The sequence below is a fragment of the Epinephelus lanceolatus genome, chromosome 17 (genome assembly GCF_041903045.1).
Source record: "Epinephelus lanceolatus isolate andai-2023 chromosome 17, ASM4190304v1, whole genome shotgun sequence".
NCBI classification, from domain to species: Eukaryota; Metazoa; Chordata; class Actinopteri; order Perciformes; family Serranidae; genus Epinephelus; species Epinephelus lanceolatus.
Window position 1 is genome coordinate 28134410 of NC_135750.1, and position 18868 is coordinate 28153277.

The 18868-nt window shown below is 39.5% G+C and overlaps 1 protein-coding gene across 2 annotated transcripts; it reads left to right on the forward strand.

Moving 5' to 3' along the window:
- The first annotated feature begins 1164 nt into the window (after nt 1-1164).
- LOC117248421 (interferon-induced, double-stranded RNA-activated protein kinase-like) lies at nt 1165-16312 on the forward strand. Of its 2 annotated transcripts, XM_033613481.2 has the most exons (17): nt 1165-1453; nt 2029-2167; nt 2344-2414; nt 4763-4915; nt 5058-5190; nt 5525-5592; nt 5683-5758; nt 7643-7707; nt 7798-7885; nt 8200-8258; nt 8557-8676; nt 8774-8902; nt 8981-9185; nt 13092-13232; nt 13582-13683; nt 14273-14335; nt 15855-16312. In XM_033613481.2, the coding sequence occupies exons 1-17, from the start codon at nt 1347-1349 to the stop codon at nt 15987-15989; spliced, it is 1854 nt and encodes a 617-aa protein (XP_033469372.1). In that variant the 5' UTR covers nt 1165-1346; the 3' UTR covers nt 15990-16312. The 2 variants fall into 2 exon arrangements, with proteins under 2 accessions (XP_033469372.1, XP_078032283.1); XM_078176157.1 differs by lacking the exons at nt 7798-7885; nt 8200-8258.
- The last annotated feature ends 2556 nt before the right edge of the window (nt 16313-18868 follow it).

Consider the following 18868-nt stretch of genomic DNA (forward strand, 5'->3'; position numbering starts at 1 on the left):
GACCAATAATACTGACACTGTGGATAACCTTGTTTTTAAGCTTTCCAATAATCAGAGATACTGTTTTGTTTAATTTTTTAAGTATATAATTGCGTCTTGAGGTGGGGTGGATGTCCAAAACTGTCTCCTGAGTGGTGGGTCATTCTGGTTAATCAAACCACATTCTAAACACTTAAAGACGTAGGTATCATGTAGGGAAAAATAAGTTCAAATTGAAACAGGTGAGGTCAGAAAGTGATTTATTTCTAACAGAATGGGGAATGTGCCCCACTTTCATAAAATCACCTTCACGTACAAAATGAGCTCAGTGATTCTGTCACTGATTTCCAGAACTGTAAGTGCAGGACAGCTGTGTTCAGCTGTGTATTCAGCATTACTGACATAAAGGAATTAGACTTAATTTGGAAGTATTTTCTTTCAAGATCAAGCTGGACAAGTAAGTAGGGATAGGAGGAAATAAACAGGTAAGCGGCAAGAACAAAGGAACACAGAGTTTTATTTGAATATCAGATTAAGGTCAAAGAAATAATAAAAGGTACAGGCATCATCTGGTCACATGCTCAAATAGATACTTGACACTGGACATGATCAGTATACATGTTACTCTCACCCCACAGGCTGCAGTGCAACCACATTGCTTGCACTGTCATATTTTTGACTGCAGGGCATGGTCATAAAATACATTTATTAATAGGCCAGCATGACTAATGTCATAAAACATTTACATGAGACTTGCCAAACCTGTACCCAACCCTTACAGCCAGGGAGAACCAACTGACAGGGTGTGTCCACTTGCTCTGTGGTCACTAGCTGCTACAGTCAGAGATCAACTGACTCTGGTGGGACCTCAGATTAGAAATGGACCCTATAACATGTGAGAGGTGCCCCTCTTTAAAGGTTTGCCCCCAGCCTGAGACACTGTGCACACACCACTGGACAGATGTGTTCAACTCTGAACAAACTGTGACTACACATTAACTACAGTAAGGCTATTAGTAACTAATGCCTAAAGACATATTATTGCCATTTTGCCAGCAGGTATTTAAACCAGGTTAACTGATAAAGTTTTTAGTTCCAATTGTTCAGATAAAGTTTTTTTTTTTTCAACATAAACTCAAACTACGTGACGTTGTGCAGATGACGTTAATATGAAGAAATCGAAACTTAAAGTCAGTCTGAAGTCAGATGAGTCCAAACAGGATAAGGACACAAGCAGTGACAGGGCTGTGAGAATAATTAAGAAGGGTAGGGAAAAGAGAGACGTATTATGAGTATGTACTATTATTTAGACTTTGTTCTCACAGTTTTATGTGATTTGAGCTGAAATTCCGACAGCTTTATTTAAGATGGAAACAGGAAACTGTGTTACCAGACTGCAGGAATACGCACAGAAGACACGGTCTGAGCTGCAATATGAGGACCTTGGCTTTGTTGGACCTGACCATGATCCAACGTAAGTTCAGTTACATGTGGGCTATGTTATTTGTCGTTGTAGCTACATATATTGTCGTGCTCCACCAAAATGGCAGTGCATTCGGGGGAGAGTCTCTTATAAGGTGGCATGAATGACCATGGCGCTGCTGATAATGATGAGGGCGGAGGTTCAGTATGTAAGCTCTGGATCTGATCTGATATGTTAAATCTACTGTGAAGTATACTGTGGTCAGGTAAATCTGATCTGATAGACGAGAGGAGTACAGTCTTACAAAATGGAAACACCACAAGTATCTCAAGTAGGCCTACCTCCAAATTGTACTTAAGTGTGCCGTGAATAAATTCAGTGTTTCATTGTTAGCCCATACATGTCATCACAATTGAACAAGGCTTTGGTGTGTGAATATCCTGATGGAGTCCATCATTAGTCCCAGCATGGATAATTACCTGACCCCATAGAGCAGGGGTGTCTAACTCATTTTGGTTCATTGTCTATTCTCTTGTAGTGTAAAAAATACAAGTGCATTCTGAAAATGTTCATCAGATGATACTTTAACTTGCCTTAATAACAGAGATATGATGATTCCTCTACAGATTTATCCAGAGGGTAGTCCTGAATGGTAAAGTCTATCCCGAGGGCGCTGGTAAGAACAAGAAGGAAGCCAAACGTGATGCTGCTAAAAATGCCCTGAAATGCTTGTTTGAGAATGAACCTCAGGACTCAGCTGACACAGTAAGACTATTGCTCCTCTACTAGAGCATGTTGAATATTTTATAGTACAAGACCAATCATAGGCTTGTAAAGGTATTGTTTTGTAGGGTCACACACTCAGCAGGCCATAATCCACTTTGTGAACTGTCTCTCAATTGTACTCTTTTTTTTTTTTTTTTTTTTTTTAAATGTTCAAGTCTGCAGATGACAACAACAGTGCATCAGGTGAACCAAAAGAGGAACTAAATGTAGATGTTTCCGATATCCGGTGAGTAAATCGCAACAGCAATGCATTGCCTAATTTTGTCCTCCTGCTTCTGGCCCCCTTGCTCGGACTTTGCCCATCCTCAATCTTGGTCTTTATTTTGATCACAACTGTACACCTGATAAGTTTTGTGAGTCTGTCTTGTATGGTTGCTACATCAATGCGTTGACAAAATCTGTCCACAGACAGACAGACAGACCTGTCAAAATACTCTGAAAGGCTTCTGTATAGTTCACACTACAATTGGTGTCATCAGGACCACATTTTGCCATGTTGACACATACACACAGACTCACTAGGTTAAAAAATAATACCAGCGGCTGCAATGTTGTCACAGCTGGAGACCAAAAATCTTAACTGCAAATATACAGTGGTGTGTACACCTGACTAATTTCTGATTAAGAAATGGTACTCAGGGCTGGATCTACTAAAGGTTTGCGTGTATAAAAACGTGTGTAAACGAATTGCACGCGCAAAAAAATGAATAAACTGATTTACTAACAGTGTGCACTAAAGGTTGCGTCTTTCAAAGGTGCAAAATAGCACGTCTGCATCCAGTTAGTACGTTTGCAGCAATGAATATGCAATATGGGGCATTTACACGCAATTGTGCGTGTGCTGGGAGGAGAAAATGTAAATATATTAATTTAGCACGCGCAAAGTGATTTATCAAACCTGAAAACAATTTTGCACATAGAAACTGTGTCTATATTTAACACGTGTCAGAGGGAGGTGCAAACAGTTTGTATGCGTAATTGCGCACACATGGCTGCGGTTATTGTTGCAAGGAGACATCGAAACGATGAAAAAAGACGCAGAGAATGCATTTTTCACCCTGGTGTGAACATTTTTGGAATGAATGAGGAAACAATCATTAACACTAGAACCGCCACGACGGTCTGACAGACCGTTTGGGTTTTTATAATGCCAATAACTCTGTTTAGATAAAACCTACAAGCTTCTCTTCCTATGTCTTTTCCTAAAAATGTGTCTTGTATGTTTTCTGAAGCCTGTAAGTTACAAAAATTAAACACACTAGATTTCTGAGCATTTATACCTCCGACCGCAGCGGTCACACAGACCACTGCTGAAAATTATAGGCTACATTTTGATACATACAGGTAGGCTATACATATTGCAAAACTCTGTAAAAGTACACCAAAGCATACATTTTCGTTTCCAAATATTTATTTGAAAATGAAACCATTCATATGGTCAATAAAAAAACATTTTGTTAATAATAAAAAACTAATGTAATCTCAACAGTGACCACGCCAGCCGGCGGGACTGCGGCTGAACCGCTTCCGATGTTCATTCATTCATTCAATCGCGTGTTCAATGTGTGTGTGTTAGTGTGTCAGAGAGGAGTATCAATAAAAAAAATTATAATTAATTATTTCGGTGTTTATTTCTTTTATTCTTTAAAATTAAAATGCGTAATATAGCCAACAATATTATAGACCGAAAGTTAATCTAATTTATTATTGTAGAATGTATTTAGCAAAGCCACTTTCAACTAAAGACACGGCGCAGCAGTGGCGTAGCTGCAAAAAAAAAAAAGAAAGGCATTATAAAAAGCAGACAAATAGTGTTAATTAATTGACATGAGACATTGGAGAGGTTGTCAGTCCTGTTCTATAGTCTGAAATATTTTTTTTATTTTATCATAACTTTTACATAACAAGCGCTTGGAGGGGTGCTGTAATCCTGGCGGTCCTTGTGATATAGCGTTCCTTTGTGAGACAGTCAGGTTTCTTTGCTGTAGCTCATTTAAGTGTTTATTGGCCTCATCTACCAACACCTCTAATTCCATAGGGTCGAATTTCACTTTGCACTTTCTCTCCAAACTTGCTATGCTGCGAACCATAAAACACGCAAAACCCTCATTTAAATAGGGTGTCTCCAACACGTTTGCACCTCTTGTCATTTACGCAATCACTCTTAGTAAATCACCCGCAAACCGCGGTTCAGCCCCACACGCAAATTTCTAGATTGTGCATGCAAATTAGTACAAGCAAATTGGGATCTTAGTAGATCCGGCCCTTAGTGTTTGTCTGTATTACACAATATTGTAATATGATGTAATATGAATATAATATAGAATGTGATGCAAAAATGTGTGCAACATATTAACATAATATTGTATAATATGGTAGATTTTTAGCATTATTATTTAGTATGGGAATTGAGATATAGTATAAGGGGAAGGTAGGAATATTGGTTTAGTTCAGTTCTGGTGCTGTTGTGCAGTCTGATGGCAGCAGGTACAAAGGAGCACCTGAGTCACTCAGTTTTGCATGTTTTGCAGTTTCATGTTTTCATTTGTGTGAAATGTCACTTGGTTTTTACAGTTATAAGATAAGAAGCCTCAAAGTGAACGCACAGCTTCACAGAGACAAAAGAGAGACAAATTACATAGGAATTGTCGCAAACTACTGTCTGAAAACAAACCGCTGCCATTCATACATTGAAGAGAGGAGATGCGGTCCAGCTCATGGCCCTCAGTGAGTATGCACCTGAACTCTGTAACATGATAGACATTACTGACACTCCATGCTATCTTTGGATTTGTGTTCACGTGTAAACAATAATAAAATGTTGGCATAATAATTTAAACTATGTCCTCCTCTTCAAAACCCAACACAGGTTTTTCTACAAATTAATGATCGACAAAAAGGAATACCCTGAGGGTGAGGGAAGGACTGTCAAGGAGGCCAAACAAAATGCAGCTCGGTTAGCCTGGTCTGCTCTTCAGGAACAGTCAGACTGGGACAGCAAGGTATTTAATATTTTTTACTCCATTTAATCATTAAATATACACTCGGCTGCCAGTTTATTAGGTATATCTAGCTAGAACGAATACAGTCTGACATTACAGTCCTGCAATAAATCCTACCTTAATGAAGGTCATAATGTTCAGTATTTCTTTGAACGCAGCCTTCAAAAAAAAAATTTTTTTTTTCATTTACACCATATTATATCAAGTGATATTTCCTAGCATGAACTGATAATAGTTGATCTTAACCCCAGCTACTTTTGAATGCTTTTAAATGAAATGGTGAATTGGGGTGAAATTCCACGTTAAATAATGTCTAACATTCTGTGCATTTCAGGTGTCCGTTCGATCAACAGTGTCTGAAGATGGTGCACAATCTATGTTGTCAGTGCCGTCAGCTACCCCGTAAGGCCCTTACTGTAATTATTAGGGGAGCAGACTATGGAGTTAAATACTGAGAAAGCTGTACTCATGTCTCTCATTGTATTTCCCTAGGGAGTCCCATGAATCATCAACACAAAGCACGTCAATGATCACATTCACCGATTCATCAACCCCTTCCCAGGCTCAGGTTTGTTCTCTTATAATTGTAAAAATTCTTGAGTTAGAGCAAGCTCTTTTTTACAAGAACATCCTGATTACAGTACAAAGAAAACAATAAAAGCACACGAAAGTTACCGTAGACATCATCAAGTTATAAAACAAGGATTACAATATGTACTGTAAGGACAAAGACATCAGCATAGGGAAAAAAAATCAATTCACAGAAAAGAAAACATGTATTCACACTGCTCTAAGTCAGTCACAGGGGATTTGAATTGATTACAAGGGATTAGTTTATATAATTTTACAAGCTTCTGCAGATTATTCCACTTGTGTGGTGCATTGTATTTAAAAGTTTCCACGTCTTAGTATTAACATGATGATTTTCTAGAACCAAATAGTCTTGGGGCCTGCAGTGTGAATTTGTTCTGTAGTTTAAAAGATGTGTGATACATTGTTAATAAATAGTTTGCAGTGCTGTTCTCGTCTCACTGGCAATGATTGCCACCCAACAACAATAAGTGTCAATAAGTGATAAAAAGGTTGCCTGAACTATTTGCTTTCTACAATTCTGAGTAATACATGCCTTATTTCTATGAAAAAAATGCAAGTTTTGCTTTTCAATTCATTAATATGTTATGTAAAACACAGCTCGTCATTGAGCCAGAACCCAAGGTATTTGTAAGAGGATACTCTTTCAATCAGTGTGCCATTAAGGCAAGTAAAATTCACTTCAGTTGAACAGTTTGTCAGTTTTATGGAGAACTGCATGCATGTGGTTTTACCTGAGTTTAACAGTAATTCAAAATCAATCAAAGTTTTCTGTACAGCACAGCAATCTTGAAACAAGTTATTATCTGCCTGGGAAACAGAGGGCGCTGTCGTCTATAAAATGGCATTGTCTGCATACAGATGAATTTTACTGTTTCTAACTTTGACACCCAATTCATTAATAAAAATTGAGAATAAAAGTGGTCCCAGGATAGAACCCTGTGGTACGCCTTTATTAACGCTAAAAAAGTTGTGTTCTACTGCTGAGATATCTTGAAAACCAAATATACAATTTTTTTATCAAATCCAATAGATTCTAGTTGTTGTAAAAGAATTTTTTGATCAACAGTATCAAAAGCCTTAGATAAATCAATAAAAAGGGCAACACAATCCTGCTTGTTATCTAATGCACTAGCAACATCATTCAAGACTGTTGATGTAGCAGTCACAGTACTATGCCCCGGTATAAAACCTGATTGTTAAGATTTTAAAATGGAGTGTTGTGATAAAAAATATTCTCACCTGATCATTTACTAGTTTCCGTAATACTTTAGCTAGACATGATAGCCTGGAAATTGGTCTGTAATTATTTAGGTCATTTGACTGGCCATCTTTATGCAAAGGTAGGATGAAGGCTGACTTCCAAATAGCAGGGACACTTTCTGTTTCTAAAGTCAGAGTAAAAATATAAGTTGATAATTGAACTAAAAATTGAGCTGCTGATAATAACAGTCTTGGATTTAACTGATCAGCCCCAGTGGACCTTTTTGGGTCAATAAAACAAAGAGCATTAAATACTTGTAAAATGCTTTAAGGAAAAGATCTAAGTGCCACACTTGTTTGCCCAACAAGGTGCACTGTGGTCAAAAATAAATAACCTGATAGAATTAAGTGTTCATTGAATTCACAGACAAAGTTACAGACTATGGGAGGCTAAAAGGAGCATTGTAACAGCAAGAAAGTTTAGTTTAGGTCAGTATTTATGGTTCAACAAGATGAAAAAGAAAGAATGGATAGACTAAGGTGAAAAATGACACAACATGATCAGTATTATTTCACATTATTTTATAATAGGGCTACAGGACAGGACATCATTTTATTTTCAACATGCTATAATGTAACAACTTATTGTGAATTGTAGATGCCCTCAAGGTCAACAATGTCTGAAGATGATGCACCAACGGGGTTGTCAACACCAACTTCACTGTAAGGCACCTATTGACCGTAGTATCGAAACAGATTGTAGAGCTTAATGCTGAAAAGGCTGTATTCATGCAATGTATTATATTTTTCTAGGGATTCTCTTTCATCATCACACAGCATGTCAACGGGTACAAGCGGCTCAGTAGTATTCACTGATTCATCAAACTCTTCCAAGGATCAGGTCTGCACTTTCTATCACAGTTTTAAAAACTGTGGTGGTTAATAGCAAAATCCACCCTCTTATAATGCGCTTACTCTGTATGTGGGAAGGGCAGCAAAGAGAGCTGCAAAGTTCTGTAAATGCAACACCAATGATTACTTGTGATCTTACCCCACCTATGGAGGGAGTCACTCCAAAAGACACCATAATACTTGGCTGTTTTAATATGTGTGACACGTTGTATGTCAGACTAATTTAAAAAAAAAAACAAAAAAAAAACAGCTTAATATATAGAGCAGGGTTGTACATTTTATTTCATTTTTTTATTCCATCAGGTTGCTGTCAAAGACAGAAATATGGGAAATCGTCAGTATGAGATATCCACCCAGTCAAAGTATGAAAAACCAAACATATTTGCATAGTAGCATGATGTGGTCCTAAACTTCTCTCCCAATAACTGTTGTACAATTAAGACATGTCTGTGTTGTTGTTTTAATTTTTTAATTTTTTATCCTTTTAGCTAAAACAATATAGTTAATCATGACAAGTTTAAAAAGGAAAACAAATTGATTTGCATTGTAGCATGTGCGTTTTATACTAATGTGGTCTTAAATCTCTCTCCCAATAACCAATATATAATCAAGAAGACACCTCTGTGTTTTTTGCATAAACAATAGCATTAATCTCAACAGGTTTACGTCATACTTCGATCCCATGGAGTGTCTTGGCAGAGGAGCCTTTGGTTGTGTTTACAAAGCCAGAGATAAACAGTTGGACAAGTTTTATGCTGTAAAGATCGTCTACTGTGAAGAGTAAGTATGCAGTAGTGAGGTAACAGTGTGCAGTGTAGTATGTGCAGTATTTGTGCAAGTATTTTGTTTGATTAATTCTTGTTCTTCTTTGGATCAGGAAATCTCTTCGAGAAGTGGGGACATTATCAGACCTCCTCCACCGTAATATTGTTAGATACTACACATTTTGGATGGAGGATTCAGGATACCAATGGGATATTTTAGCTGACAGTAACAGCTCTTCACAGTAAGTCTGATGCACTTATTTTGAGTTTTAGCTTTTTAAGTTAAAGGTAGGTAATTACATCATTTTCTTCTCTTTTAGGCCCAGAGATAATTCATCGGCAAAGTACATCTATATTCAGATGGAGTTATGTGACACCAAAACACTTAAAGTTTGGATTGAAGAGAAGAACGCTCAGCCTCTGCAAGACTCCAAGAGAAGAGAAGAAAGTCTAAGAATTGCTCAGCAAATAGTCGGTGGAGTCGAATATCTTCACTCGGAGAAGCACATCCACAGGGACCTTAAGGTGAGACCAGACTCGTGTGGCTGAGGCAAAACTGTTTTTCCCTGTTGAGGCCCTTTTACCTCCCTGAGACAATAGTAGTAGTGGAGGACAGAGGACAGTGTACCTTGAATCAGTATATTATTCTGGTGTTCACTGGTACAACAGTAGGAGAACCACATTCTAGACGTTTGCCCCTCACCTTCATTTACTTATAAACACGTGGTTTATTCTAAGTATTCTGCTAGATCTTGCCCAGTAAGTCCAAAGAGGTTGTGGAAATGCGCTGCTTCTCTCCTGCTGTCGGAAGTGCTGTATTCAGCTCAGTACAGCTTAGACTTGATGCATGTGACCAACATTTTTTCATAGTTAATTATGTGCCATTACAAAACAGTACTGATTTGGAGACAGTAGACAGAGTCAGGTGGTTTTTATGGTTCGGGTCTTACCTTAAGGCAGGAAGTTGAAGTTAACCCCATATGATGGATCAGAAAACGGCAAGCGTGAGCCCAGAAACATGACACAGATGAAGAGGTTCAGATAAAAGTACTCTTATACTTGAATCAAAATGCAAGCAGGGAGCTGACTCTCTCTGACAGTATTGCATTGGGAGACATGAAAGGCCACATGATAATGACCCAAAACACACCTAGTAGATGACAACTGCCTTGCTGAGGAAGCTGAAGGTGAAGGTGATGGACTGGCCAAGTATGTATCCAGCCCTAAACTCACCTGTGCACCTGTGGGGCATCCTCAAGCCGAAGGTGGAGGAGCGCAAGGTGTCTTCACATCCATCTGCTCCATCATGTCATCATGGAGGATTGGGAGAGGATTCCTGAAGCAACCTGTGAGCTCTGGTGAATTCCATGCCCAAAAGGGTTAAGGCAGTGCTAGATAATAATGGTTGGCACACAAAATATTGACACTTTAGGCACAATTTGGACATGTTCACTGTGGGGTGTACTCACTTATGTTGCCAGCTGTTTAGATGTTGATGGCTGTGTTTTGAGTAACTTTCAGAGGAAGGTAAATCTATACTACTATACAAGCTGTACACTGACTACTTTAAGTTATATCAAAGTGTCATTTCTATAGTGTTGTCCCATGGCAAGGTATAATAAAATATTTCCAAAAATGGGAGGGGTGTACTCACTTATGTGAGATACTGTAGGTGGTATGTGACAAAGTAAGCAAAAGAACAGAGTGTTATGAGCTGACAGGAATTGTGACATTGTTTTCTGCCTTGTAAATGTTTGTATATTTATGGTATGTAATTTCTAGTATTTTTTTTTTACCTATTATGGTATGTCTGCATTATGTCTGGCCATTCTTTTAAGGCCAGTATTGAAAAACTCCCCACCATGATGTTATTCTTGGTGGGACTGAGGAAGCTTTCATCTGTACTCAGACTGGGGCTGTCAGTGTTAACACGTAAATGGCGATGTGTTCAAGGTCAGAACATAACAAAACGTTGACACAGAGGGCTCTAGTTTCGCAGATCGGGTGAGGCAGAAGCGCAGCGCACCTGCGCTTCACCAACTGGGTGTGGCCAGGTGGATTTTGCAAGTTTAGCACACCGTGCGTGCTGGCGCAGCTACTCCTCTTTCCCACCTCTGTCCCTCCTACCTGCGCAAGTCGGAAAGAGGGAGGAGAGAAGGCGTGGAGTGGGTTTTACACAGCCGATTCACATCACACCAATCAAATGAGCCCCTCTCCCCGCCCTTAAATGCGCCGCAGGAAGGCGTAATGAGAGTTTACTCAATTCGCCATGGCGGAAGAGAGCAGCAGCGTCAGACGGCCAAACTTCTCCCAGGAGGACACTGATGTTTTGGTCCGGGAGGTCCAAGCTCGCAGTGTCCAAATATACGGAACACAAATACCATGCGCAACGAGGATGAAATCAGAACCACCTGTGCCCTAATGTTTGCCTGTAAAATGAACTTGTCTTTCCCAATTGAATTGTGATCATTTTGGCATGTAAATCACAAAATCAAAGATGTGAAAACATTTGATAAACTTTATTTTGACACAAACACAACAATAACCAGCCTCTGTGAACTAAAAATGTAAACTTATAGCCCTTCAAGTACAAATGTATATTTAAAAAAAAAAAAAAAAAGCTTTTAGAACGTAAAACTGAAGATCATCTTGTCAGGAGGAGGAAGAGGATGAGCTGGGTGAGCCGGGGGGCACAGCCGGGGGCACCCAGCTGCGCAGCCAGACCAGATGGGCCCGGCTGCAGCCATGGGACCAGCCCTTCCTGGACCTTCAGGCGGGGGGGTTCAGGATGCTGGAGAGGGAGCTGGGCTTTCTAACCTCCCGGGTCCAGGGGTTAGAGAGCCCAACTCCAAGGAGTGGAAGACTGGCTCCGGGGCATGAGTGACAGGCTGCTCCCGCTGGCCTCGATATGCAGCCGAGCGCCTGCTGCCGCAGGGTACGGCCACGGTCCCCGCACCCAGGTAGCCATTAAGGCCACGCATGCGTGGAGGTGTCACTGACCAGAGGAGAGGAAGAAGAGGAAGGGGGTTGGGGGGGGTCAATAAATTTGTTGACAGCGTTTCTCTCATGTGCGCGCACTCTCTCTTTCTCTCTCACAGTCTCACTCTGTTTCTTTTCTTTTGACTTTTCTAAGATGACAGATGCTGAATATATACTCCCTATCTGATGCTGTGGCTGTTTGTGGTTGGCTGAGAGGGATGTGAACTCAGCTGTGTTAATCAAATCAGGTTGGGTTTCCATTACGTGTGCCAAACATGGCAAACGGTGCCAATCCCCTTTGATCTGACATCAGATGTGACGGGACAGTCGATATAGAGATACATTTATGTGCTGATTGCAGATAGATGCATTGAATAGTGGTTTTGTGTCTATTTATTGCATCATTAATGTGCCTGATATTCTGGAAACCTACCTGTGAGGTTTTGGTGATGTGTGTGCACTGTCCGCCCGTCAGCCAAACTTCGGCTTACACCGGCTGAACTCGGCCTGTGCTGACAGTAGACATGGTTTCAGCTGGCGAGCTTTTAGCGCACCTTCGGCGAAGCCTTTTGGCACGAAACTGTTACTGTGCCAAGCTGGATCTGTCGGCACCTCCCGCTGCTGCGCCGCCACACCCATCTCAGCGCACCACGGTCTGCCAAACTACCAAACTGAGCGCACCTCGGGTTGCGCTGCTCGAAACTAGCTCTGCGCGGGGTTCACCACCCTGCGCTGCGCCGGGAAACTAGAGCCCCTTGTGTCAAACAGAATTTAACTATCACCGAAGTACTTCAAGTTTCAGATACCAACTATAAGCTTAGAACTTGTATGAATCAGAGAGAGTAACATAATTGGAATGAGGAATCAGAATGATCTCTGAGTAACTGCACACCATGTCGACACTGACTGGACAGAAGAATGACACTATGCAGAAACATATGCCCAGCACCTCTCCAAAGTTACAGTGCAGTGGAACAATTCAAGTGTAATCTTTTAAGAAAAGGAAATAAAAACTGTATTTCACATTTTAAAAAAAACACTTTGTAGTTATCTTCTCTAAGTCATGGGTTCAAGACCACACTCTTGTAGCAGTGCAGCGCTGATTTGAAAAAAATAAATCTAAAAGTCAAGATCATAGGCTATATTACTTTGCATTTATTTAATTCCTAACCAAGACACTCTGGTAAAAATTGCTGCACCTTGCAAATATGAATTGTTTTAAAATATAAAATAATGGAATTTTAAATATGCAATTACAAAAAAATGTGGTTAATTGTGATTAACTTTTGAAATTCAAGGATTAATCCAGATTTTAAGAAATTAAGGCAGTCAAACAATACCCTTTTTTAATTTTATTTCAACCTCCAAGTTCACTTGTTTATGCTTTACTGCCCATAATGTGAGGAGCTAGATGTTTATTTGTTTCACTTTCTGTTTTTGCTTTTTGGTAAGCCTGAAAACATCCTGTTTGGACTGAATGGAGAGGTGAAGATTGGGGACTTTGGTCTGGTCACCAGAGATGCTGATGATGACTCTGCTTTGATGGAGAGAACAGAAAACAAAGGAACCACAACTTACATGGCTCCTGAACAAGTGAGATGACCTATCTGCAATTAACTTCCAATTCATCTGTATTATTGTGTTAACAAATGTTTTCTTTGACAGGGCCTATTTAGGTAGACAACCTGTATACCTACCACACTTAACAATGCTACCAAATTTCCCAGCCTCACCTGTCTTTACGGTTGGCAGTGAGAGCTGTATGATAAAAAGTTTACATCAATCATGTTACAACATTTATGCCAATAGGTCTTTATTCAGCTGAAGATTCTTTTACCTCTAACTATGATTAACTATGCTAGTTAATCTAGCATGATGATTAATGTAACACTGGGGAGGTGAAGGTGCCTTTTACCAATACTGTGTTTTCATTCTGTCACAGAAGACGGAGAGGAACTATGACCGAAAAGTGGACATATTTGCTCTGGGATTGATATACTTTGAGCTCCTCTGGAAACTCTCTACTGGCCACGAAAGGGGGAAGGTGAGTTTCGTATAAACAGAACATAACCATGGGTCTCATGCACGACGTGATCTAAGAACAAATTTTCTATTATTTTTGTTTGGATCCATGATTTGTTCTTATTTTGATGTTAGGACAATAACATTGTACTTTTAGGTTCATAAAATGTAGCGGAATCCACAAATATGAAGGATATTACAACAGACATTTCTGTAATCTTACAACGCAACGTCTGCTGTGACAGCAGCCACTGGTCTGACGAGCAAGAATCTGGTGCACCTCTGCTGGTTGACCAGCCTGATGAAGTAGCCTTCTAGCTACTGCAGTGTTGCCAGATTGCTTCAATAACTTTATTAAAAGCCAGAAAAGACTTTGAATATTGCAAAAAAAATGTGCGTACTATGACAAGTAACTGATTTCTCTTCAGTGTCTAGCAAAAGCAATGTATCGTAAATAGCAGATACGATGGAACTTAATTATCTTTTAGCTTCTCTTGTTTTATTTTTCTTGTACTAATTTGCTAAGTTCAACAGAGCATTACTTGAATCACTTGTAAATTTGAGGTGAACCAACAAGTTCTTTCATCCTTTTCTCTCTGCTTGAATATCAGATCTGGGATGATGCCAGAAGCCAGAAGCTCCCTGAAGAGTTTTCACTGACTTTTCGTGAAGAGGTACATTAACATATTCTTATTATTCCAGGTGATTAACTTGCCACTTTAAAACTTCCACAGGGTGCCAGGTGGTCATGATGGCCACCAACAGACAGTGATAACTAAGTATATTTACTCAAGTACTGCACTGAAGTACAAATCTGAGGTACGATTTTACTTGAGTATTTTCTTCTTATGCCATGTCATACTTCAATATTTCAGAAGCAAATGTTGCCCTTTTACTTTACTACAATTATTTGGCAGCTTTAGTTGCTGGTAAATTAGGATTTTCGCACATGAAAATGTAAAAGTAAAATAATTTGGAGATGAATCAATTGACAGAACTGACAGAAACTATTTTGATAATCGATAAACATTTCATGGTTGCAGCTACTGAAAGGTGATTAATTTGCTGGGTTTTCTTGGAGTTTGGACTGTTGGTCGTACAAATCCAGTGTTGCGAAGGTCTCACTTTGAACTGTGTGCACGTCCCTTCCTGATTCAATGGTGAAAAATCCTACTGAGAAAAAATTGCTATTCCAGCACTGACAACAACTGCCTATACTGTAAAGCAACCCAAAACAGGAAGTAAGGACTTATCAAAAAGAGAATTTGAGAATAAACACAAGAAGCACATGTCAGTTTGGGAGAAGATGGAGAAATAATGTTGCCTTCTGCTAACCGGAGTCAAAGGCTCACAGCTGCAACTTCATGTTCACATTTATGTAGCAGGAGCCTTAAATAACAGTGTGCCGGCCGCCTCACTCCCCGCCATTACATAACACATCCGCGGGAGGAGAGTCGGAGCCGGACCCCTAGTCAGCAGCTGCAGCAACCCAAATCCAGCCAATGCAAACCCCAGCTTCAGGTGACCACACAGCCCTGACTTCCCCCAAGATCAGCAGATTTTTTTATTGTTGCGTTACAATGGTTAGGCCATTAGCTTGCTGGGGGGTTTGCACCGGCCCAACTCGAGCCACAATAGCCGCAGCCTGAAGGTCCATCTCACAAGCTGCTACCTGCCCTCCTCCTGGCAAAGCAGTCCAGGCCAGATGCACTGTAGGGTGGCTAAAATGGCTTGCTAATTCTAGTTTTCTGGTCTAGTTTGTTGCTTGAAAAACAGAAAGAGCGGAGCAGGAGAGGCTGGGAGAATGTGCAGTGTGCAGCCCTAAAATAGAATATTAAATAAATCAATGTACGAGACACACTGGGATACTGTATAAAGCATGTGCATATGCCCATGGTCATCTGGTGGAACGGGGTTAGGACAGAGAGAGCTGCAGGAGGAGGGTGTGTTTTAAATTTTTTATTTATTTATTTTATTAGAATATGGAATCAAAATCAAAAGTACTGTAGCTGTGTATCAGCATATCTGAATGTCAAATATCAAGCAGCACAGTTTTGAGGGGATACCACTCTCAGTTTCCAAAGTGTATATGTAAGGAACAGTGTGGAGTGGAGCTTCAGCAATATTATAGTATGACAGCATTTATTATTGTTGTTGCAAACATCTTGGTAGCATTTTTTTTCTTTTTTGCAGGACCAAATCATCAAGTCAATGCTGTGTGGGAGGCCAGAGGACCGACCTGAAGCAAGTCAGCTGAAGGCAAAGCTGGAGCAGTTGACGCAGACACTTAACGCACAAAACATGAGCCGGGAAAATGCAACTGCCTAGAGTTATGATAAGTCATAGGAGCGTGTAGGATGATGTATTTTTGCAATTTTATATACTGTTATTAATACTGCATAGTATATTTTTAACCAGTTAATGAATGGGGGCCTATGTGTTTTTTAATGAATGAATGAAACCAAAGTTTGAAGTCTATCATGATTTTAAAAAGTTGTTTTTTTTAAAAAAAAATAATCATTCACATCTGTTTTGCTTTTATTCTACGTAATCATGCTGGTAATTTCAGTGCAATTTACATTATATTCCATGCTGGGAAATGGTTAATGTATTTAAGTGATGTCACATTAAAGCCTTTGTTTTTTACTGGACATATTAATAACTGTTTCCTTGTGGTAGAATGGGCATGCATCTACACACTGAATGTACGTTAATATGCGCATACACATATTATACAGTACATGTAGACAGTACGGTAGCCAGACAGTCAGTGCCGAATGTGCTTTCTGGAGCTTAAAGGGCTGAAAATGATCCAACTGTCAGATTGAGGAGTCTGTTCATGGACTGTCACAGATATAAACAACAGTGGCAATTTATGGCAGCATTTCAATATCATTTCAATAGAAGGACAATAATGAAGATGGCGAGTGTTTTATGCAGCTAAGTTTCTTAAATTGTATTCAAAGGACAGGTTTAACAGAGAGGATTTAATCTGGTCAGCACTGATGCAGGAGGCAGTGTTGCACCTAAAAACCTGTGTAAAATAAAAAAGATTAGTTTGAAAATGCAACAAACGAGGTGTTGAAAATGGATAAGCCATTCTTCTAGCAGTGAGCCATGACCCCAGTTTGTAAAACGCACAAGCAAAGTGCATCATTGCCCTTACAGACATTACAGAACATTTATTATCACTGAGCAAATTAGACCACAACCTGGTGCCTCTCACTGCCACCTACAAGCTCCAGCAGAACAATGTGAGTGATGGGGTCTGAAATGAAAGTGACAGAGTGCTTTAAGCTTCAGGTGAACCAGGCTGAAGGTCATCTGAACAGTATAGTCTCATCTGGACATGTGGGCAGCACTGTGAGGATCATAATTTTCTATGTCGTCATTGCTATCTATACAATTGCAACAACAAAAGGAATGGAAATGATAAAATTCACTAAATAATTTCCCCATAAATTCCAACATTTCATTTGTGACTGCTGAACTGTTTGTACAATATATAAGTGTATCCTTCAGTGTTGCAGCAAATGGCATTCCCTCAACTTGTTTACAGTACATTGTGCCATCTGCACTTCACACATGTAGTTAAGATTGATCCATATTTTAAGCTTGTGGCACTTTCCGACAAAAATATAAACACTGGTATTTAACAAAATGAAATATCTATTTTAATCATAATGGTTGTACTGTTTAAAGGTAGCTGTTCTGAGTGAAGCTGGAACCTTACTTTTTAAACTAAATCTAAAATTGGTGCATTTTATTCACAAGCAAATGTCATGAATGATGAGCACTTCCCAAATGTCTCACAGAGCATAGTATTTTACACAGATGAATTGTTGTGTATAGTATTTGTGTTCATTTTGTTGCTGATGTCTGTTGACTAAAGGTAGGGGGAAAACTTCTGTGGTAATAGTCGCTTTATCTTCATGGCAATAAAAAAAAACATGCAGCTTGACATCATAGACAATCTAGTTATGTAAACATGTCGTCACATTTTCTTCACTCATGATGGTTTCATATGCTCTGGTAGTGTTCTTATTTATTTAGCAGCTTTCCTTTAAATGCTCTTTAAAAAACTGAGAAAAGAATCAATAACAGCATTAGCGACTTGTGATTGTAAAACCAGCAATAAACTGCGAGGCACAGGCACTTGTTTTATAGATCACTAGTATTTCTAAGGTGTCTCTGGAAACAGCCACAGTGAGATGATGATTGATGTGCATTTATCCAACATTCCAGATTTTGACCTGTTTCTGAAGCAACCTGTGGAGAATAAGGATTCTTCTGTCTTTGTTTTATCCCCTGGGTTCATCTCTTTAAACCAGCGCAGTAAGATAAAACAGTACATACAGTGCAAATGGACAGTCCAAGGTACAGGACAGCTGTGAGTGTGTGTTAAGGCTGCACTGGTTACAGTGTAAGAGTTGCATACAGTGGTTGAATTTGGGGCATAACACATGTCACTGAACCTGAAGGATTGTGTATTGATGTGTGGAATTAGGTAAGGTAGTGCAGGCATGACTACAGTTTGAGAGTGTAAAGGCGCCTGAGGTTTTTGGAACAGAGCGAACTCTTCCTGCCTGTGTCTTCAACCTGGTGTCTCTTGTACTTTGTCACTTTAAGACAGCTGAGAGCCTTTCACACACTCAGTACTTCAGAACTTCAATTCACTCTGACCTCTCACCTTGTCTTACCTGTACTGTATGTAGGTACTAAAGCTTTCTGGGAACTGTAGTTGTTGAATATTATTTCAGAGAGCTCTTGGCAAAGTGAAGAACAGGTTAGCAACTACTTCACTGAAGCTACAATAATTTCAGGCAGACCTTAGTTAGGCACCATTTGAAGCTGCCATGTTGTGTGACGTTTACCGAGAAAATGAAACTTACTGCAGGTGAGACGAGGCTGAAGTTGGCTTCCGATTCACCGCTTCTGATTGGAATTTCTCAGTCCACCTTAAATGTCACATAACGCCTGTAGATGGCGGTATTCAGTCATTTTCAAGCTAATTCGTGAACTGAAAAATTGAACAAATAAGGGGAAGATAAAATGAGAATGATCAATAGAGTGCAATTGTTCTCAATTTTGAGCATTTAACTGTAGCATGTTTTTCTTATTGTCCTTACTCATGGTAAACTGTTTTTCAGTCTTGCTGTTTCTGCCTATTTGCTGTGGTCTTGTTTGCTTTGTATTAAAAAGTCTTA